Below are 24,030 nucleotides of genomic sequence, written 5' to 3'. Positions count from 1 at the left end.
AATGGCCCAGGCCCCGCCCCCCGCCATTCCCCCTCTCTTCCCCTCCTTTTCTCCCGCTCCCGGAGCCGCCCCAAGCGTAAGCATGCCTCCGCTAATGGCGAAGGCCCGATGCCCGCCCTTCCCCCTTTCTTTCCCCGTCTATCTTCCGCTCCTGGAGCCATCCCAAGCGTGAGCATGCCTCCGCTAATGGCGCAGGCCCCGACGCCCGCCATTCCCCCTCTCTTCCCCGCCTTTTCTCCCGCTCCCGGAGCCGCCCCAAGCGTAAGCATGCCTCCGCTAATGGCGCAGGCCCCGACGCCCGCCATTCCCCCTCTCTTCCCCGCCTTTTCTCCCGCTCCCGGAGCCGCCCCAAGCGTAAGCATGCCTCCGCTAATGGCGCAGGCCCCGACGCCCGCCATTCCCCCTCTCTTCCCCGCCTTTTCTCCCGCTCCCGGAGCCGCCCCAAGCGTAAGCATGCCTCCGCTAATGGCGCAGGCCCCGACGCCCGCCATTCCCCCTCTCTTTCCCCCTCTTTCTTGAGCTATCACTCCCGGAGCCGTCCCAAGCGTGAGCATGCCTCCGTAAGCAGTTCCAGCAGCTATCCTTCCTCCTCCCCCACGCATGCTTGCCCTTCCTTCTCTCTATCTTCCGCCATGCCCCTACCCATCCCTCCAAACACTCTCGCCTTGGAACCACCCCCCCGTAGCCAGCAACATCAGGACACAGATTTTTTCAGAAGCCAGAGGCCTTCAAGACCTACGTGCAGTCAGACCGCTTCCATATCAAAGAAGCTCACCGAATCCTCATATTTCCCCACTGCCGCAGCAGTGCCCGCTCCCGCAGGAGCTCTTCCATGTTTCCCCTCCGCCGCAGTAGCTTTTTCATACTTCCCCGCTGCCGCAGCAGTTCCCGCTCCCGCAGGAGCTTTTCCATACTTCCCCACTGCCGCAGCAGTTCCCACTCCTGCAGGAGTCTCTCCCGTATTTCCCCACTGCCTCAGCAGTGCCCGCTCCCGCCTTACCTAATTCCCACACTGCTACAGCAGTGCCCGCTCCCGCAGGAGCCTTTGAACCCACTCCCACAGGAGTTTTCTTTTCAGATGCCGCAGCAGCGGCTGCTTCCACAGAAGCCACTTTCTCTTTTCAGATGCCGCGGCAGCTTCCGCAGAAGCCACTTTCTCTTTTCAGATGCCCTGTCCCGTACTTATTGCATCTTTGGGGGAGCGCTCTGGGTCCGGGCTTAGACCCGAGCTCGGACCCCTCTCCCTGGACGGGGGGAGTACCCCGGGCTCGAGAGTAATGACCGAGCTCGGAGCCCTCTCCCCGGACAGCACGCCAAATACGCATAACCTTTACTCTGTTCATTATATGTAAGTGTGAACTCGTGAAAAGAATATACTTACTGTGAGTGCAAACTGAATGTAATGTTTCTGGATGCTTAATTGCATTTAATTACAATACATTTAAGTACTAAGTAATATTAATTGACTTGTGTACTTTATATATGGTTAGGATTAGGGTTTGGCTTAGGGTTACTTGCATGCAATTATGCATAATTAATTGTTATTATAATAGTACGTACATGTAACATGTGTAACAAGGACACCTTAAAATAAAGTGTTACCAAAATGTATTTGTTTAAATTCAAATTAAATGCAGTAAGTGTTTTTTGACCCACTTAAGTTGGACTTAAATACATCTTTATATGTATTTTTATAATTAGCTCTATTGTCTTTGAAATGGTTAAGGTGTACTACTGGATGTACACACACAAGCATTTACGGTAAACTATATTGAAATGTATTTGTAATTACACATTTACACATTTGAAGTTGCAATTTAGTACATTTATAATATATTAGCTTTAAATGTAATATTGAATAACAAACTACAAATTATAATGAAGTACTTCACGTGTTTTAGTATGTTAGTCAACATATCAAAATAAGCGTACTACTGTAATAAATGACAAAAGATGATTAAAACATAATGATTTAAAATGGACTTTAAAGTAAATCTTTTCATTTAAAATTATTACAAAGTGCATTTTTTAAAGTGTACTTAAATGTGTTATAAAGCAACATACTCAGGTGTCTCATTTTCATTAATGGTGTAGTTGTGTGTCACAGTCTATGCTGTCTAGACTGCTCTTCTCTAAATTATGTGTGTGTTTTTGCTCTTTTTAAGCTGTAAAGAGTTTAAGAATTTGAACTCATTCTTTGCCATTATCATGGGCCTGGGAAACCCTGCGGTCTGTCGACTCAGTCACACATGGGAGGTGAGTATTCAACACACTCACTCACTCACTCACTCACTCACTCACTCACACACACACACACACACACGTACCCGCACTCTTGTACTCCGCTGACAGTCTTCCCTGGAGAGATGGACAGCAGTCAAGAAGATCTTGCTTGAACTTGTGACTGAGATATTATATATTATACACACACACAAAGACAGAAAACTGATACTGTCATGCCTGACTGCTTAGTTCCATGTTTAACACTGATTCTCTGATATGCTTTTTCACAGAAACTGCCCAGCAAGTTCAAGAAGTTTTATGGAGAGTTTGAAAACCTGATGGTGAGTTCAGCATGGTAGTTCAACTGCTAGTGACCTAAACATGTCACCTAACATGAAAGCTACTTAAAGAGGATTTCAGAGATCTGTTGTCTTTCTCATTGCAGGATCCCTCCAGAAATCACAGAGCGTATCGACTTACAGTGGCCAAGTTAGAGCCACCTATCATTCCCTTCATGCCTTTGTTAATTAAAGGTGAGCGCTGCTCTGAAATCACACACACACACACACACACACACCGGTTAAATGCTGCTTTATTAGTAGCATTTTCCATATTTTTTAATAATATTAAAGTCAGAAAAACTAAAAATATTACAGATGGAAGTATAGGAACTGCTCCAGTACTGTATATTTTAAATTCTAAGTTTCATGAAGGAATTCATACAGATCACTATATATATTTGTCTACAAAAATGTGTAATGAATTAAAACAACACGTGACATACCTAAATGTTCTTTATTAGTAGTATTCTCCACATTTTTTACTTTTTTTTTTTTTTTGCTAAATGTTCTTTATTAGTAGTATTCTCCACATTTTTTACTTTTTTTTTTTTTTTTGTATTAATTTATAAAAAAAAACATGTTAAATTCATTAATTGTAAGACATCTATATGGTCTTATTAGTAGCATTGTCCACATTTTAATTCATTTTAATTCATAAATGAATTCATTAATAAAAACATGTTTTATTAATTAATGGTTAAATTTCAGTTTTGGTCAAAATGTAAATGTATTTAATAAATCAAATAATACTATAATGATTGTATATGTTTTAAATTTTTTTTAAATAATTTAAAATGTAACTTATTTTGTAAGGTTCATTTTAATAATTATTCAAAAAAATATTTGTAAATAATATTCTGATATATAATAAAATATTATATATAATAAATAATGCATCTATTTATATGCATATGTCAATTTAAGACAATAATAATGATTAATCCTCAACATAACAATTACGTTATTAAAAATGCTATATTAAGTATACAACAAAATTAGCCACAATAAATGAAATACAACTCATACATTTTACTATTCTGTACATTTGGATATTTATTCACACATAATTCATGCAGTATGTGCACAATCAAAGCAAGGAGAAACTAATAGCAAGTTACAGTAACTGCAATAATCTGATGAAGTCAAGAGTCAAAGTTCTCATTTAATGGAAGCCACAAAATGTTGTGAAGAACTGTTTCATGACACAGAGATGCAGGTTTTAGCATTGCTTAAACGTCCACTTCTGCGCTTTCAGACATGACGTTCACACACGAAGGTAACAAGACGTTTACTGACAGATTGGTGAACTTTGAGAAGGTGGTGAGTTTGCAAGGGACCTATCTCACCATCTCTGAGACCGTTTTAAATGGGACTTGTTTAATATGTCTTGTGTGCTTTCCAGAGAATGATCGCAAACACAGTCAGAATCATGAGATACTGCCGGAGTCAGCCATTCAGTAAGACACCAACATAAACTTCACATCAGACTCATGTTTGAGTTCATCTGATTCAGCGTTTCTCTCGCTTTCACCCCTGCAGATCAAGAAGCACCGCAGGCGACTGGTAAAAGCCATCAGGATGTGCGGAGCTACATGCGTCACATTAGCGTGATTGACAACCAGCGTACCCTGTCCCAGCTGTCCCACAGACTGGAGCCGCACCGGACCTGATCCGCTCCCGTCAGTGCTGCTTCACCTCTGCCAGTCAATAAGCTAGAGCTGTACATGAACAGAAGCCTTCCTCCACTGCAGCGTATGCACACACAAGGGCTTTCCCTTTTTTTGGCTGCTTGTGCGAAAGCGTGGCTTCATTTCAGTGTACGGCTGTGGATGTTCAGAGCTCTGTTTGTGACCTTTCTTATATTCTGCCACGGATCAGATGTTCCCCTTGCTTTTGAAGGACATTCTGAGCTTACTGAGTTTGCTGACCTTAAAAATACAGTTTAAAAATTTTGGGTTAGTATGGTTTTTTTTTTTTGTTGTTTTTTTTTTTAAGAAATTAATACTCCGCAAGGATGCATCAAATTGATGAAAAGTGACAGTAAAGACATTTATAATGTTACAAAAGATTTCAAATAAATGCTGTTCTTTTGAACTTTGTATTCATCAAATAATCCTAAAAATATATCACAGTCTCCACAAAAAACAAACTAAAACACACCCACACACAAATATATACTGTGTATATATTAGTGCTGTCAAACGATTAATCGCATCCAAAATAAGTTTTTGTTTACATAATGTGTGTGCTGTGTATATTTATTATGTATATATAAATACACACACATGCATGTATATATTTAAGAAAAATGTTAAATTTATATATTAAATATGTTTATATATGATGTCAATTATATAAATATAAATAAATACATGTAAATATTTCCAATATATACGCTGTATGTGTTTGTATTTATATAAGCATAATAAATATACACAGAACACACACATATGTTATGCAAACAAACACTTATTTTGGATGCGATTAATCGTTTGACAGCACTAATATATATATATATTATTTTTAATTTATAAATTTTTTATAATAGAAGGATCGTGTGAATAAATAAATAAATGCAGTCTTGGTAAGCATAAGAAACTTCTTTCAAAAACATAAAAAAATATTACTCCAAACTTTTGAATGATAGTGTTTATCAATCATCTCAAAGCATTTCGAATTTCATTTCTACTTGTTTCTTAAGATTATGATTTATGGAAGTTTTGGACTGGATGTAAATTTTATCAAGATATTTATATCCATGAAAAAGAAAAAAAAAAACTAAATGGTGAAATGAGAAATTATGAGCACATTTCAAAAGCCTGTTGTTGGCTTGTCTGCAAACTTTATGCCTCTGTGTGTCTTGTGTGAATAAAACCGTCGTAAGATGACACGTTACAGACATGTCAATGTCTTTTTTTTTTTTATTCGTAATTATGTATTGTCCTTTTCAATTTGTCTCAGTTGATTTCATATAGTTTACAGCTTAAGAACAAATTTTCTTTAGTAAGCAGGTCCCAAAAACTGTTATCGCATGCTCAGAATATATATTATATTATATTATTATATGTGACTCTGGAGCACAAAAGCAGTCTTAAGTCGCTGGGGTATATTTGTAGCAATAGCCAACAATACATTGTATGGTCAAAATTATTGATTTTTCTTTTATGCCAAAAATCATTAGGATATTAAGTAAAGATCATGTTCCATGAAGATATTTTGTAAATGTTCTACCGTAAATATATCAAAACGTAATTTCTGATTAGTAATATGCATTGCTAAGAACTTCATTTGGACAACTTTAAAGGCGATTTTCTCAATATTTAGATTTTTTTTGCACCCTCAGATTCCAGATTTTCAAATAGTTGTATCTCGGCCAAATATTGTCCTATCCTAACAAACCATACATCAATGGAAAGCTTATTTATTCAAGATGATGCACAATTTCAAAAACTGCACCCTTATGACTAATTTTGTGGTCCAGGGTCACATATTATAAAATTAATACATTTTGATTATGTACACATTTTCAAATTGATTTTAATATATGATAATATGTTATAATAAATCACTATAATGATTGTGAATGCATATTTAAAAAATAGCGTTTATTTGAATTGTGTTCAACTGAATACGTTTATAATTCTTATATGATTAATATTTTACGTGTAATTTTTAAAATATAATTTAAAAACAATGACCACAATGGATTTGTTTTAAATGTTCTTTATTTATTAAATTATAAAAGATTCTTTCTTAAATCACACCCTTTTTAATGCATGGTGTGCAGGATTCAGAACTATTGGGGTTTAGGGTGGTTTGTGTTGCGTCCGCTGGGTGTCGCTGTTTCTCTCCCGCTCCGCTGCGTCACTCACAGCGCAGTTCTGATGTTAGCAGCTCTGATCAGGAAGAAGTTGTTACACGTGAAAACACCGCAGCGGACGCTGCAAACATCTCGGTCACAAGTTCAGCCAAGATCTTCTTGACTGCTGTCCATCTCTCCTGGGAAGACTGGCAGCGGAGTACAGGAGTGCGGGTACGTGTGTGTGTCTGTGTGTGTGTGTGTGTGGGACCATCTCGCATGACACAGGCAGGGAGAGTTTCTGATGAAATACTCCGGAAATTGTCACTTATTAATAATGAACTATTCTATATGCTTTTCTAAAGTCTTAAAGTCAAATAAATTAAAAGCAGGTGTGGTGTAAGATCCAGGATTGCTATTATATAGAGAAGAGTTCATATAGTTGCCTACATTTCATATAACTGTTAGTGTTTGCAACAATTATCATGTGCACTGATGGCATCAGATCGTACTTTGATATTCATGTTTTGCTTCAAACAAGTTGTGCATGTTCTTACATGGTAATTATAATGTAATAATGTGTTTATGATTTGTAAGAAAGGGGAGTAGGCTTGTGACATCATGTTATATTGTTTCAGTAAACTGAAGATGGGTTTTGGTTGAAGAATTGTATTGAAATTATGTGAAAATCATTCTGCTGTGCGCTGCATGCTGCATTGTGTGGAGAGCTGTATGAACACACAGGCCTTCAGTCCCGGATGAATGAGAAAAATCCCAATTATTCTGCCACTTTTACTTTCTGTCCCAGTGCCGACTGCAGAGACCATGTGCTGAGATATGAATGGAGGAAAGCTGCTGTCATCCTATTGGCTCATAATTCAGTCAGGAAATACTACAATAGAGTGCAGAGAAGAATCACCTTAAAAATGCGTAAAAATGCACGAATGTCATTGCATTACATACAAAATATCAAAGCAAATGTCATTTATTTAAAAAAAAAAGATAAACTGATGAACTGATACACTAAAAAGTCCACTAAAAAAATGAGGAAGGGACATTAGTGAAGATTCTAAAATTCTAAAAGTTTAGTTTTTTTTATAAAGTAGTTGCAGAGAATATAATATTATAATGAAATAAAAGACAACTGTACTTACTGTACTTAAAGAGAGACACTTTCATGACACACGTAAGTAGACTTTGTAATAATGTCAAATTAAATGTTATACTTTAAAGTTAAAATATTAAGTGCTTTAAAGAAAAGTGTACACATTTGGTGTGTTGACTAACAAAGCATGTAAAGTACTTGATTATAATTTTAACTGTAATTGATATTACATTTAAAGTTAATATGTTTTAAATGTACTAAATGGCAACTTCATCATTACAAATGTGTAATTACAAACATTTCAATAGAAATGTCATTAAGGTATATTTGAGGTTTTTAGCTGAATTTTACAGTACATTCAGCAATCCACTTTAACCATTATTTCAAAGACAATCGAATTCTGAATTTGCATATAAATATTTACTTACGACCGGTCTAAAAAAACTAAAGTTTAGCTAAATGCATTTAATATAAACTGAAATTATAATACATTTAAAATTTTTTTTTTTTCAATTGACATGCCAACAATTAAGTGTCCAAAAACCTAACATGTAATTCACACTTAAGCATATTCCTTTTAGATATAATATTGCTACTAAGCACTCTTTTTAAAAGTATGATAAAGTCTACTTCTTTTTCACGGGCAGAGAAAAGCTCATGCAGCATTTAATGACACTTGAATTAATATTTTGTATCTTATTCAATGACATTCCAAACGATTTTGGAGCCTCTGTATTTATAAAGATGTGACAGTGTTGCTCTTAAGGTAAATAATCCACTAGAGTCTCTTTCTTGTTCATGTGTGTGTGTGGATGTAAGGCACCAGGGTGTCAATCCGCTTCCTGCATTGCTAAATATAACATAAATCAGCCCAAACCGCCCAAGAGCCGTGGAGTCGCTCTGTGAGAATAGAGCTGGAGCCCACTGCGCACCCCAGCAGAAACATTAACAAAAAACATAATTACTCCAGTGAAAATGAGGAAAATAACCAACAATACACCAGAAGCAATTTGCTCTGTCTTCCTCTCCTCTGTGTTTGCTTTAACAAGATGCATTTATAATTTGTGAGCATCACAAACCCAGGGACATACTGTGGGATGTTTGTCTGTAACTGATGTTTTTACAGACATTTTTTTGATTTTTATTAATTTTATTCTATTGAGTGTTTTGGGTGGCAAACATAGTCAACTGTCTACTTAAGTACACTTAAATGGCCTTTTGTTGCATTAATATGTGACCCTGGACCACAAAATCAGTCATAAGTGTCAATTTTTGGAAATTGAGATTTATACACCATCAAAAAGCTGAATAAATAAGCTTTCCATTGACGATAGGACAATATTTGGTCGAGATACAACTATTTGAAAATCTGGAATCTGAGGGTGCAAAAAAATCTAAATATTGAGAAAATCATCTTTAAAGTTGTCCAAATGAAGTTCTTAGCAATGCATATCACTAATCAAAAATTAAGTTTTGATATATTTACAGTAGGAAATTTACAAAATATCTTCATGGAACATGATCTTTACTTAATATCCTAATGATTTTTGGCATAAAAGAAAAAGCAAGAAATTTGACCCATACAATGTATTGTTGGCTATTGCTACAAATATACCCCAGCGACTTATGACTGCTTTTGTGCTCCAGGGTCACGTATGATATTGTATGCACAGTTTTTAATGTAATACACTTTTAAGATTTGAAGTGCACTAGATGTGCACATTCAATACAATTAAATGAACTGCTGACATGATCTACACTCAGCTGACCTCAGATCAGTATGAGTGTGTGGATGAGCGTGTGTCATCATGTGCTGTGATTGCAGATATGAGGACTTCTCAGTAAAACATTGACAAGCGAGAGGAATGTCCGCCTCATACATGTAATAGGGATTGTCCGCCTGTTGATCATAAGCCAAATTTCTTGCTTTCTGTCATGAATTGATCCTTATTCTTATGAATTCTGCGGATTTAAAGGAATAGTTCACCCAAAAAGGAAGATTTGCAGGAAACTTACTCATCCTCAGGCCATCCAAGATGTAGATGAGTTTGTTTCTTCATCAGATTTGGAGAAATGTAGCATCACTTGCTCAGCAATGGATGCTCTGCAGTGAATGGGTGCCGTCAGAATGAGAGTCCAAACAGCTGATAAAAACATCACAATAATCCACAAGTAATCCACACTTGTGAAGCGAAAAGCTGTGTGTTTGTAAGAAACAAATCCCTCATTGAGACGTTTTTAACTTCAAACTTCCAGCTAAAATATGAGTCCTATCCATAATAGTGCTTTCTCCAGTGGAAAAGTCATCTTGTCTGAATCAGGAGAGAAATATGCACAGATCAAGTGAAAATGGTCCAAAACAGTTCATAAACAAGTCTGTGGATTTTGATGTGAGAGGACAACAGTGGATGGACTATATCTCTGTAGGAAGCGTTATTATGGATTATGGACTCATATTTTAGCCAGAAGAGATGGTTTAAAGTTAAAAACACGCAGCCTTTCGCTTCACAAGATGTTAACTGATGGACTGGAGTGGTGTGGATTATTGTGATGTTTTTATCAGCTGTTCGGACTCTCATTCTGATGGCACCCATTCACTCATTGGTGAGCAAGTGATGCAATACTAAAGGACTGAGGACTTTGGAGACATTTGAGACAGACCTAAAGTTTTTGTTTTGAATGTTTTGGTATAAATGTTATTCAAACATAAACATGGAAATAAATACATATTTTTATTGGACAAATTAATTGACATTATAAAAACTAATATGTGACCTTGGACTCTCATTCTGACGGCACCCATTCACTGCAGAGCATCCATTGGTGAACAAGTGATGCAATGCTACATTTCTACAAATTTGATGAAGACACAAACTCATCTACATCTTGGATGGCCTGAGGGTGAGTACATTTTCATTTTTGGTGAACTATATCTTTAAATATGTGACTTATCGAGCAGGACAGGCATGCAAACTGTCGCAAAAACATAAACATAAACACACACAGCGCCAAACGTCACCTTCACACCAGCCTGTGACACTTGAGCAAAACTTGTTAGAGTAAGTGAGTGGATTCTGTCTGACAGCTCGCGGCGCTCGCGCGCGTGTGTGTGTTCACTGGAGTAGAAGTGAGCAGATCTCTCAGTGGCAGATCAAATCACAACATCTCTCCTCTGAGGAGCCTCGTCCCTCGCTCTCTTCTCATTCTGTCCTCTTTTCTTGGTTCTTCAGGAGAGAAGTGTGTTTCTAAGTGCCATTATGCCATGGCATCTCTGGGCGCCTCCTTTGTGCAAATCAAATTCGATGACATCCTCTTCTACGAGAACTGCGGCGGCGGGAGTTTCGGGAGCGTCTATCGCGCCCGCTGGCTCTCGCAGGACAAAGAGGTGGCGGTGAAAAAGCTTCTGAAGATTGAAAAAGAGGTGGGAGTGAGAGTCGGCCGAGCTTTTCATACACATGCTTTAATTGTCAGTGTGATAATCATTTTAATTGCCTCTCTGTGTGTCGACTCCAGTCCGGGCAGCGCGATTACGCAGAGAGACGCGCGCTCTCACAGCGGCTTTTGTGAACTGAAATTCATAGACTATGTCTTTAAGAGAAAATTGTCACGTAATTAAGTCATATTAGTTTCAGCTGAGTGCGGTGTTTGTCTTTGGGGTGAAGTCTATTTATTTTTAAGTGCTAGATTCATTGTTGTCTTTGTTCTTCGCGTAGTGATTTTAGAGCGTAATGGCTTTGGTAGCGTTTGGGATTGTATTGTATTAAAAATTAGTTTGATGGAGGAACTAACTGCCTAAAAAGTTAGTAAAATCACTACTGCTTTCAAACGATTAATCGCGATTAATCATTTAACAGCACTAAAAATCACACATAAGTAAGTATCAGCAGTGATTGAATAAAACTTAACATTCATACGATTCACTTCATATTAGTAGAGCTCTTCCAAAATTGTTTTTTTAATTTGTTCAAATCTCATGTGGTCATATTTGATGCATCATGCTTTTAGGAGAATCTGTAGCTCATACTCGAGGAGCAGAAAGACACCTTAAGTTTATTCAGAGACCCAAACTGAGCAGTTGCTGATATTTATATGATCAAATGATGAAATTCTGACAGCTTACACACACACACACACACACACATGCATGTATTTATTTAAGAAAAATATGATGTTTATATATTAAATATATTTATATATATATTATAAATATTATATGAATATAAATTGATACATGTAAATATTTTCTAAATATATACATGCATGTGTGTGTATTTATATATACATAATAAATATTCACAGTACACACACACACATTATGTAAACAAAAACGTTTATTTTGGATGCGATTAATCGCGATTAATCATTTAACAGCACTAAAAATCACACATAAGTAAGTATCAGCAGTGATTGAATAAAACTTAACATTCATACGATTCACTTCATATTAGTAGAGCTCTTCCAAAATTGTTTTTTAAATTTGTTCAAATCTCATGTGGTCATATTTGATGCATCATGCTTTTAGGAGAATCTGTAGCTCATACTCGAGGAGCAGAAAGACACCTTAAGTTTATTCAGAGACCCAAACTGAGCAGTTGCTGATATTTATATGATCAAATGATGAAATTCTGACAGCTTGTAATGTATCTCAATGATCTTTACAACAGTATAAAAGTTTGTTTGCATAAAATGCATATACATATCAGTTGTTACTCTACGTTTTCCAGTAATATGTCTTAATAAGATGCTAGTTTTATGATCAAAGCTCTGTAGTTTTTAGCATATAATGCAATACAATGATGCAAAAGCCTGTTGTATCATATACTCACTTTTGAAAATAATTTTTCTAAGATATTATGTTTGGAGCATGAAGTAAGCATAAGTTGCTTCAGTCCAGTTCATTTCTAACAATATGAAAGTTACTCTTACATGTACTTTATAAAAATCGATAAAGATTTCACAGCAAAAAAGACGAAAAAGTGAAAAAGATGAAACCTGACAGTTTTACTATTTTACTAAAAATAAGTTAAAAAGTATAAACTATCAATCAGACGACAGAAGGCATGTTGTAAATTGCATACAACAGGTTTATCGTCAAAGTTTTGATCATTGTTACGACCTCTAGGGGTTAGCCGTAACAGAAAAAGGAGATGCCAAATAAACAATTTTATTTTATTTTAACGGGAGTATCTTCAGGGGCAGACAAGGCCAAACAATAACAAAACAGACTTTTCTTTGACAACTAAATAACCTCAAACGGAAATAAAGAAAACAAATTACAGGCCAACTACCCCTACCTCCCTCAACCATAAACAAAGTGAAAAAAAAATAAATAAATAAAATGGCGTCTAACCCCCTACGTCCCTTAATTTGGCAAACTAGTATTTACAAGAATATTTACAAAGTTATTTACAAAGTTTCAGGGCGTACACAAAGCAGAATCAGAATCCAAATCGTAGTCAAGACAAGCAATGTTCAGATAAACAGGGGTTTTAGAATTTGATATTACAATAACAAACACTAAACAGATTCAATCCACTCAGAATATCTCTCTCTCCGGTACGACACTTTTTCACAACCAAACGACAACGACGACTGCGATACAAACAATAGCAGGAAACAGTTAATCAGAACGCTAGCGAAACACAACAGTACGAACTCAACGAGGCTCAAAGGCAGAAGACGAGTGTTTGGGGCGGTCCTTATATCTGGGTAAGGTGTCACCATCACCAATCACCATCTCCACCTGGTTAACAGAGGCCACACCCATCTGGAACACAAACATGTCTACACACATGAGCAGAGAGATCAAATACATACAAAAACAGTTCACAGATGCATAGACTATCTTAAGGTCATAACATCATGTTGATAATTTAGAGACATTAGAAATGACACAGTAGGCTTTATAGGGTTAAATTGTTATGCTAACAATGCCATTATTTGCAATGACGCATTTTTGTATTAAATTAGGAAGGAATGCAGATATATTGAATACTTAACATGAATATTTTCTCTTTTTGATATTGTTGTATTCTTTGTGTTGGCTGTATTTCCAGGCAGAGATTTTAAGTGTTCTCAGTCATCGAAACATCATCCAGTTTTATGGAGCAGTTCTGGAAGCACCTAACTATGGGATTGTTACAGGTCAGTCAAACATGACTCATCACTCTGAAACGCAGAATTTATTAGTGTCTGTAAGGCAGGGCTGTAGTCATATTCCGCAAACATGCTTTTTTATTATTATCCACAATCTTCTGCAATTAATTCAGCTGGAATGATTAACATACAGACTCCATTCAGACTTTTTTTGGTAGATAATTTCAGTCTGAATAATTTTCTTTTTATTTACTTTTTTCTGTTTTTCTTTTCTGTTTATTTACATTTTATTTTCTTTGCTTTTCTTTATTTACTGCTCTCTTTATCTGTCTATATTGCATCATATTAATTTCTGTCTCTGTCTAATGATTTGTTTTTGTGTTTGCTGACTTGGAAGCACTGGTACTTCCTTCGGGAAATGCTAATTTCTCAGTTTATCTCAGATTGGTTCTGTTTGCTTTTGGATTATAATAAGCAAAAAACTGTAATAAACAAATATCCTCAGTTTATTTTTCTTCAGCATGTCTGGGATGAGTTACTGGCCTCTGGTTTGTTGAATCACACAATGAAATGGTCACACTTTATAATAAAGTTCCATTTGTTAACATTAGGTTAAATTAAATGGTTAACATAAGTTACTTCTGGAGCATTTATTAATCTTATTTAATGATAATTTAAACTTTCTTAAGTTGTATCTGTTAATATTATTTAATGGACCTGAGCTAACATGGACTAACAATGAACAGTATATATATATATATACACACAAAAAACATTTTCTTATTTGTGTCAGCGTGTTTCAACCATATATAAAAATAATTATTACTGTACATATTAAAAATGTTTAGTTTTAAATAAATCATAGAATGATGAAATCCCACAACTTTTGTCCCATATATCAAGAACGAGTATCTGTCAGGTCTAGGGCTGTCAAATTGGCTGAAAAACTAAATTCGAATTTTGTACTTAAATATTATCAAAATTTGAATTATATTCAAATTTACAATGCATAATTTCAGTTAGGGTGAAGAAAAGCTTTTGGCTTCTCTTCTGAGGCCACAAGAGGGCGCATCGAGCAAAATATTACTAATGCACGTTTATTCAAAGCATAAGACAACGTGACTATCTGTGAAAAAAAGTGCATAATGTTTAAAATAATGTTTATAAACCAATTATAATTAATTAAGTTGCTTAAACAACTATAAACAAAACAGCATCATGTATGTATTCATAGTTTAATTCAAAGGGCGGAAAGCCAATCACACAGAGTACATTTTTCATAAAAAAAAACCCGCCATAAAGTCTCGATATATGTTTTTTTTTTTTCAAAGTTATACTTGCATTAATTTTACATGGCTTTCTAAACATGCGGCTCTTTTGTGCGAGATGCGAGTGCAACGCTGATAGATGTCCCTCTAGAAAATGTGCGAAATATGTGTTCTGTGTGAACGGCTTGGTTTCAGTTTTGATGTAAACAAGATCTTCTCAGCACTGATGTTCTCTTTTTCCGCAATATTTTTAATGAACAAAGCAGCAGCGTCTAGTGGCTTCAACTGGATAGGCTAACAAAAGCATTATAAAGCAACGACACTTACATCGTCATCGCATCTCGTGCGCCACTGATTAGGCTGCCTCCTTAAAATTCGAATGCAACGTTTTTGATTTCGAATGTGGAATTTTTTTTTAAATTCGACGAATATTCGAAATTCGAATTTTTATTTGACAGCCCTAGTCAGGTCTTAATGAGCTAGATTTATGTAATGCTGTTTCTTCATGACACTCAGTGCATGTCAAACTCAAAGCTCTGTCATGGTCTGGTTCTGCTGTGCTGAGTGAGTGTGACTCAAATGAATCTGCAGTGATTGTAAACGATCATAAAGCGCTGTGTAAAGAGTCTTTGGTCTGCAGTACTGAGAGACTATTGAGTCTCTCTTTATGAAAAGTAAACGTAATAAGAGCAGGTCAAGGTGCTGTTTATGACCAGCTCAGCCTTGTCAGTGAGGCTATTAATTTCCCCTCTCTCTGTGCGTATCTCTGTTTGAACCTGATAATCTGACCATTATATGATGATGTGTACTCACAATGACCTAGAGCAAAGCTAAACATACAGTATTCATGAATATTAACAGATGCAGTCTGCAGTCATACGTTAGAGGCATGCGTCTGTATTTGAGTAGTTCGCATTCTTTTGGGAACACTATGTGTGTGTGTATATATATATATATATATATTAGTGCTGTCAAACGATTAATCGCGATTAATCGCATCCAAAATAAATGTTTTTGTTTGCATAATATACTGTATGTGTGTGTTCTGTGTATATTTATTACGTATATATAAATACACACACACATACAGTATGTATTTTGAAAATATTTACATGTCTATATTTATATTCATATAATTTATATAACAAATAAATATATTTATTATATATACATAACATTTTTTTCCTGAAATATATGCATGCATGTGTGTGTATTTATATATAGACATATTAAATATACACATACATTTATTATGTAAACAAAAACTTTTATTTTTCCTCTCTCAATCAGTAGAAAATATGGTTAACACCCGGTCATGCATGAAAAAAAAATACTGTGTACAGTGAAACCGGTATAATTTTGAAAAATACCGTGATATACATTTTTGGTCATACCGCCCAGCACCAAGTGGAAGCCTAGCAGAAATGGTTACATTGTTTTGAAAATAGAATCATAAGGACTAGGGATGTGCCCCACAACAAGTTTCACTAATGTTTAAGTGGAAATTTTGTAATAGACTAGTCGACTATAGCAAGCCAATAAAATAAGCTTAATTGCTGTATGCTAGTCTGACATAGCCTACACAAAACGTTTCAGATTTCAAGATTTCGTTGACTAGTTGGCAAGTCTCGCACGTCCCTAATGAGGACAAGAACACATTCATACTTAGTGGAGACCAGTCTCCCATCCTGGTCACGCTGGTGTGTTTTTGTGATTTTAGTGGGTTTTTGGTGCTTTTTGGGTTTTAAACTAGTGAAGGCCAGCATGGCTGTTTCTCTGACCGGACTTGACCTGTAAGAGGAAACAAACTGTTTACATTCATGTTTGTGCCTCTTGAAGAAACACTGAGAATCTGACGCATGAACTGCGCTCTGACATTTGCCTTCACATACTCGTGTGAAATATGTTGCTGTGTTTGGGTTTACATTACACATGGTAGTATGACGCTGATGTGATATAATCAGTGACCAATCTTGTCTGTGCAAAGTTATATCTAATCGGTCAAATCTGCTAGAAATGGACCCGTTTGCTTTCAGTCTGTATTCATAAATCACTGTTTACATGGATCAAACGACACCAGACAAGAGTTGAGAGCATAATGTTTAACCACAAGTTTGGAAAAGGTCATAAGCACACTAACAAAAATACAAGCTTCACATTTCTGCGTTTAAATGTGGCCTCCATTGTAAGTGCACTACTCTTAAGCACATTTACTGTGTGTTTATATACACTGAGAAACATGGGTAGCAACAGATGTTGTTGTTTTAATGATTACTATTACAAAATCAAACTCTGCTCTTTCTCATTTTGTGTGTTTTCTCTTATAGGCATGCATTATCTGCACGCCGAGGCCCCGTTAACAGTCATTCACAGAGACCTCAAGTCCCGAAATGGTTTGTGGAATAATTGGTTACATGTAACGGAATTACATAATTTAATTACAAAATAAATGTAACTGGGTAATACTTTATTTTAAGGTGTCCTTGTTACACTTGTTACATGTACTTACTATTATAATAACAATAAATTATGCATAATTACATGCAAGTAACCCCTAATCCTAACCCTAACCATATATAAAGTGCACAAGTCAATTAATATTACTTAGTACTTAAATGTATAATTACACTGTAACAAGGACACCTTAAAATAAAGTGTAACTAATCAATGTCAGTTACGGAGAAAACTTGTGTAAAATTACATTTTTATAATCTTAATTCAAGTGAAGAAGGACTTTGAAAGTCTGACAGTAATCAGTGTTGAGTAGCACTACTGTAAGGTTAACTCTGCTTGCTTTAAATGTTTGAAAATTATTAACAGTTGAAAACATTTGTTAGAAATGTAGAAAAGTAATCCAATGTAATCAGTTACATTACTTTAATAAAGTAATTGAAATAGTTGCACTACTTATTACATTTTGAATAGGGTAACTTGTAATCTGTAACCTATTACATTTCCAATGTTACCTTCCCAACACTGGTAACTTTTGTAAAAAAAATAAAAAAAATAAAAAATAAAGGCCGTATGTGTATTTTTTATGCTGTATTTTCTCTGACCTGGTCAACTTGTGTTTTCATTCCAGTTGTGTTGACAGCAGATTCAGTACTCAAGGTACATGATGACTGTTCATACATAAAGATTCAGGCTGTCTTTTATTAGTTAAACATGAAAAATTAACCCTTAATCTGCTGATTAATTGGATTCTCCATGTGCTCAGATCTGTGATTTCGGGGCGTCTAAGTTTCAGTCTCACACCACCCACATGTCTCTGGTGGGCACGTTTCCCTGGATGGCCCCTGAAGTCATCCAGAGCCTCCCAGTGTCTGAGACCTGCGACACATACTCGTACGGAGTGGTGAGTGTGTGAACATCAACGACAATGCTTCTGGGTGCTCGCACTGAAAAAAGTTAAACGACTTTGTCATTTATTGATTTAAATCAAAACTCAGTCAAAACACCAGACTGTTGATGTGCAGAACACATACTACATATCTTTTAAAAATTGTATTATTATTATTTAGTGCTGTCAAATGATTAATCGCGATTAATCGCATCCAAAATAAAAGTGTTTGTTTACATAATATATGTGTGTGTGTGTGTGTGTGTGTGTGTTGTGTATATTTATTATGTATATATAAATACACACACACACACATTTTGAAAATATTTACATGTATATATTTATAATCATATAATTGATATCATATATAAATATATTTAATATATAAAAATAACATATTTTGCTTAAATATATACATGCGTATACATAATAAATATACACAGTACACACACATACATTATGTAAACAAAAACTTTTATTTTGGATGCAATTAATCGCGATTAATCATTTGACAGCACTAATATTATTATCATTATTATTTTGATAGTCCATGACATAAAATGTGATGCATATAAAAAAAGACATCTCAATAAACATTAAGGACATATATTGTCTTTACTTAGTAAGTGATCTAAATTAAACATTAATTAACATGTTTTTAGTTTGACATATTATCGCTAATTTAGCCTTTGTTTTTGGTTGTAAAAGTTGTAAAAAGCCGAAAATATTATATTGAGCCATATTTTGGCTTATGACTGACGAAAATGCAGTATATTGATTAAGTATGTTACATGGTCTTTACAATAAATAATCTTCTTACTTTGCATAAATGTTTTTTTGGTTTTAGGGAAATAAATTTTTTTATTAAATAAATCAAATTATTAAGTAAATCAAAATACCATCAACCATCAATATAATTTGAGAAAAACTAATACATTTGGCTGTAAAAATGTATCGTTTTTTTTTTTGAGTGTGTGCTTGCACTGTGTAGTCAGTTGGTCGATGCATTGGTTCTGTTGGCACAGATCTGTATCATATAGCTATGAATAACACGTGGGTTTCTTTCAGGTCCTGTGGGAGATGCTGACTCGTGAAGTTCCCTTCAAAGGTCTGGAGGGGCTGCAGGTGGCCTGGCTGGTGGTGGAGAAGAGTGAGGTAAAGGGAGTTTCTCTCGGCCGAGTGACTGATGAAGTGTCTGCAGCAGTTGTGACTGTGGTTTATGACATGTTTCATGTGTGTTTTGCAGAGGCTGACGCTTCCCAGTAGCTGCCCGGCCAGTTTCGCCTGTCTGATGAGAAGCTGCTGGCTGACAGAACCGAAAGTAAGACAACAAATTAGAGGTCTGCTACCCGACCCGAGCCCGACGGGTCCCGAAATACTTTCGGGTTTCGGGTCGGGTTCAGGTTAATGTTTAATGAATAGCTTCGGGTTCGGGTCGGGCTCGGGTTTATAGCTAAACTAAAACTATATGCAGGCTACGCTGCTTTCATAGACGCACGCACACACATTATTGCACACGACAACACAGCACGGAAACTTTTATTAGTAAAATAGCTTCGACAGGCTACTGACTCGCAACGTTATATTTCTCTGCAATGAGGGGGTAAAATCGCTGTTTTTGAAGGAACTAAGCCTCATTGCTTGTAGAGAGAGACGCGCAGACGCAGGTTCACACACGCAACTTTCATCCCTCCCCATGATATAATTAATTCAAATAAATGCGATCTTACCGCACTGCATCTCTGTGTCTGATTTAAATCAGGCCGAATGCTAACGAGCCTTAATTGACTAAAATGACCATAATTTGCACGATGGAAGAATTATTATGTTTTTTTTTCTTTTGCCTTGTGAACTGGCCGAGCCTTAATGATTCTGTTTCTTTACATGTATTTGTTTACTGACCGTTGCATGCAATCGTGAAATACAGCATTTTTTTTTTAATTGGCTATTCGTTGTGGGGGGAAAAAAAGATTTTGGGTTTGGGTTGGGTTCGGGCTCTAAATTTAACTGTGCCGCTCGGGTCGGGTCGGGTCGGGTCGGGTACGGGCCGGGTTCAGGCTTCACTTTAAAGCCCGTGCAGACCTCTACAACAAATACACACGTTTACCTTGATGTGTCAATTAGGTCACATCATAGATTATGACCACAGACTAAACCACTGTTACTAAATGTAATCAATGGAAGCAGCTAAAGTCTGCTCGAAAAGTTGCTAAATGTCACTACGATGACGCCATACGCTAATTATATACAGTTGTGTACATTCTGCCTAGTGTCAGCCTTTTACATTTGTTTGCTGACATACTGTACTTTAATACAGCCAAATTCCCGATAAAACTGTTTTTATTTACAGGGGTGCACATGCACGACCAAAATAAAAAATGTGCTGGGTAAATAAGTAATATATTAAAGCAATAAGCCCCAAGAAGCCGTGGTTTACAGTGAATTTATAACAGCTAAGGGGTGTTTGCGGAGTGCCTAAAACCCCCTTAGCTGTTATAAATTCACTGTAAACCATGGCTTCACGGGGCTTATTGCTTTTATAAAACGGTTATTCCATATACGTAGTAAGGTTTCACAAAATAAAACAGAGCAAATAAAGTGTAATGATATTAATAAAAACAGTATTCTTCCACCAAACAATGTAGTTCCTCAGAAACAGTTGTGGTTCCAACAAAGTGGTTGCCGAACAACACACAGACGTAAACAAAGGTGTATGTTTGTAGAGTAATTTACAACAGCTTCGAACGCGGCTCAACCAATCAGAGTCAAGGACCGGAACTATCCGCTTTATAATACAAATTTTAATTTGATGCACCCTTTTGGTGTTCCAACCCTGTATTAATTGATTTCTTCTGTGTAACATGAAGATTTTTAAAGAAATGTTTTGTTCGTACAGTAGAAGTCGAAGCTTACCACAAGTGATTGGTTACCAACAAAATATTGGTTCCGAATGTTTTTGAATGTTCCACAGAAGAAAGAAAGTCATTCAGGATTTGAACGACCCCTGAAGAGATAAGTCAATCAACTCTTTTTATAGTCAAATACAGTATAAATTGTATGCAAACATACAATGAACCTACGATAATTACATACATTACAAAGCATTAGCAATATGTTGCAGTATACTAATACTATACTAATACAGTAATTATGCAGTGCTTAAGTAGACTGGTATTTACTAAGCGTTAAGGTGAAATGCATTAATGCATGAATAATAGATAAGACATGCTGTTTGGTCAGGGTGTTAACTGCTGTCTTTATTAATATGTCTCTTATTCTGACATTTTTAATTCATCCAATCAAAGTTAATTCCAGGGCTTGTTTTCTCCGTCTCAGTTTCATCTCCTCTGAACACTCACACTCATTCTAGAGAGCTTCATAAATTCACGTTTGCTGGCGTTGACGTCACACACTGTACAGAACAGTATCATAGCACACAGCTGTATAGAAACAGTATCATATGGACGTTTCTACCGTTCATTAAGTTTATGACAGCTTACGAATGTTTAATTGAAAAAGCTGTTAATGTGTCACGGCCTACTGACTGTAGGGTCAACCTTACAAGCCCTTGTGAAAAAGAAGTGCAATTAGTTTAATTGAAAGTGCACTTGTAGTGTACTTCGAACCTTAAAAGTACATTTTAAAAACAGTACTTCAGATATTATAATATTAATGAAAAAAGGCCACTTAAGTGTTAAAGATGACTAACACACTCAAGTGCACTTTTGTCAATTTTGCTAATTAACTTTGTAATAATGTCTAATTAAAAGTTTTGCTTTAAAGTACATTGTTTTAATGATCTTTTGTCATTTTTTAAAGAAGTACACTTATTTTGATGTGTTGACTAACATAATAAAGCACTTGTAAAACCCTTGATTATACTTCTGAATGTAATGAGTTATTCAATATTACATTTGATCTGTTTTCATCCTTACAGATGTGTAATTACAAATATATTTAAATACGTGACATACAAGGTTTAACAGAAATTACATTAAAGCATATTTGAGTTGATCATAAAGGCTTGTCAGTACATTCAGCAGCACTTTAACCATATTTGAAAGACAATAGAAGTAATTATTACACATAAAGATGTACTTGAGTCCTACCTACAGATGGGCCATTAAATCACTCTAAAGTTCAGCAAATTGTGTTTAACAGAACGTGAAATTATGATACATTTGAACTTAATTGCAATTAATATTATTTCCATGAGAAGAACTCTTTTTAAAAGTATACTAAAGTCTGCTTCATTAGATTTTTCACTATAGGGAGAGTTTTGATGTTGTGTTGTTTATTGATCACATGAGCCAGTTATCAATTTATAAATGTTTATAGTGTTTTAGAAGAGTTGAGCGTGTCAGAAATGCTCTGTGGTTTTAATTAAGCTGTTGTGATGGTGTTGTAGGACAGGCCGCTGTTCAAACACATCTTGTCCACGCTGGAGTCCATGTGGAACGACAGTCACTTACCTGATGAGTGCAACACTTTCCTGCACAATAAAGCAGAGTGGAGGTACAGTAACTCACCAGTGATTACACAAATATCAATATCATATGCCTGCCATGTATTTTTTTGCATTACTTCGTTGCACAAAAATGCACATTTTTATTTTCAAATTAATTTTTTAAAGAAAAAAATGTTATGGTATAATATAATCTAATATAATATAAAATAATACTGTTAATTTCAATTTAATTTCAAACTACCATGCATGTGCCTTCACACATTTTGTGCACTGGTGATCTAGAAAGGTCTGGGTGTTAGATGCTATATTAAGACTGGACGTGGGCCAGAATACAGGGACAAGAGGTTCCTGTCCCTCCCTACAGCTAAACAGAGAAACAGACAGAGCCACAGAAACAGCGAAAGAAGAGAAGAGACGTGATGTGTCGAAAAGGGGAACTGAGGACATGTGAATGGGAAATTTCAACAGCATCTGTCAGAAAAGAAACAGACAAGGAAATCAATCGCACAGGGAAGTTTGGAGTTGGAGTGGAGCAAGCAGGGGGTGGGGCTAAACGAAAGGGGCAGTCCTAATGGGAGGAGTTACTTTTATAAATAACTGTAGTCTGGAGAGAATGTGCAGCTCCCTCTGGTGATGAAATACGATATTACAAATGAACAATGACTCAGGCTTGACTGCGCACACCTATAATTAAAGAAACTCCACTGGACGATTCTGCACTAAATGTTGCCGACCAGCTGAGAAAATGTCTTTCCTGTAGGAGCATTTATGCCGTCTAGAGAATAAAGACAATATTCAGCCATGATTCTTCCATAACATTTCAGAGCTTTGTTGTGAAATCAGCATAGAAAAATAACAATTTCTTCAAACCACGATGTAGCCATTTGTTAGAGCACTTGGAAACATATTTTAATAAAAAAATACATACTTGTGAGTAACAGTACAGACACCGTGTGTGTCTGAAATAGGACATTTGTATACAGGTTATGAGCATTATTAGACCCATTATTTTATGAGCATTATTAGAGCATTATTTTTTTTTTTTACCAGTTGTTGTAACATATTTGAACTCAACTTTCTTAATATTTTTTGTCTTTGAATAAGTGTTTTTTTTTCTGTTGTTCTGGCCCCAAAGTCCAGTGAAATGTATAATTATATTGCTAAAATTCTTAGTCTAATCCAAAAGTGAGAGTGTTGTCAAAACAGAAAGCAATAAGTAATGTTAAAATGTTACAAAATAATTTATTATTTAAAGTAATGATAATCAACAGTAAGTGTTTTTTTCCCTGATATTTTTGCCCTAAACGCCAGAGGAATTTTATGTTGTAAAATTGTCAATGTACTACAAAAGTGTGACTGTGGTTAAAAAATCGGAAGCAATAAAATAAAT

The 24,030-nt window shown here is 35.7% G+C and overlaps 2 protein-coding genes across 2 annotated transcripts in view; both read left to right on the top strand.

Annotated features, from left to right (window-relative positions):
• Positions 1-4,448, top strand: part of LOC107657351 (rap guanine nucleotide exchange factor 4) — a 67,493-nt gene extending 63,045 nt beyond the window's left edge. Inside the window, exons 24-29 of the mRNA XM_016445394.1 lie at positions 2,166-2,256; positions 2,514-2,564; positions 2,669-2,756; positions 3,820-3,884; positions 3,967-4,021; positions 4,104-4,448. Of these exons, the coding sequence (XP_016300880.1) occupies positions 2,166-2,256; positions 2,514-2,564; positions 2,669-2,756; positions 3,820-3,884; positions 3,967-4,021; positions 4,104-4,234 (481 nt within the window). The 3' untranslated portion in view covers positions 4,235-4,448. The remainder of the gene's footprint in view (positions 1-2,165; positions 2,257-2,513; positions 2,565-2,668; positions 2,757-3,819; positions 3,885-3,966; positions 4,022-4,103) is intronic.
• A 1,986-nt stretch (positions 4,449-6,434) lies between these two features.
• LOC107657350 (mitogen-activated protein kinase kinase kinase MLT-like) overlaps positions 6,435-24,030 on the top strand; it is a 46,252-nt gene continuing 28,656 nt past the window's right edge. The window contains exons 1-10 of the mRNA XM_016445393.1: positions 6,435-6,597; positions 10,699-10,889; positions 13,525-13,612; positions 17,160-17,225; positions 17,915-17,943; positions 18,050-18,187; positions 19,241-19,327; positions 19,419-19,493; positions 22,581-22,687; positions 22,923-23,087. Of these exons, the coding sequence (XP_016300879.1) occupies positions 10,731-10,889; positions 13,525-13,612; positions 17,160-17,225; positions 17,915-17,943; positions 18,050-18,187; positions 19,241-19,327; positions 19,419-19,493; positions 22,581-22,687; positions 22,923-23,087 (914 nt within the window). The 5' untranslated portion in view covers positions 6,435-6,597; positions 10,699-10,730. The remainder of the gene's footprint in view (positions 6,598-10,698; positions 10,890-13,524; positions 13,613-17,159; positions 17,226-17,914; positions 17,944-18,049; positions 18,188-19,240; positions 19,328-19,418; positions 19,494-22,580; positions 22,688-22,922; positions 23,088-24,030) is intronic.

The sequence above is a fragment of the Sinocyclocheilus anshuiensis genome, unplaced genomic scaffold (assembly GCF_001515605.1).
Source record: "Sinocyclocheilus anshuiensis isolate Anshui unplaced genomic scaffold, SAMN03320099.WGS_v1.1 scaffold355, whole genome shotgun sequence".
Taxonomy (NCBI): Eukaryota; Metazoa; Chordata; class Actinopteri; order Cypriniformes; family Cyprinidae; genus Sinocyclocheilus; species Sinocyclocheilus anshuiensis.
The sequence above is the reverse complement of the archived record's forward strand: the minus strand, read 5'-3'. Positions and strand labels throughout refer to the sequence as shown.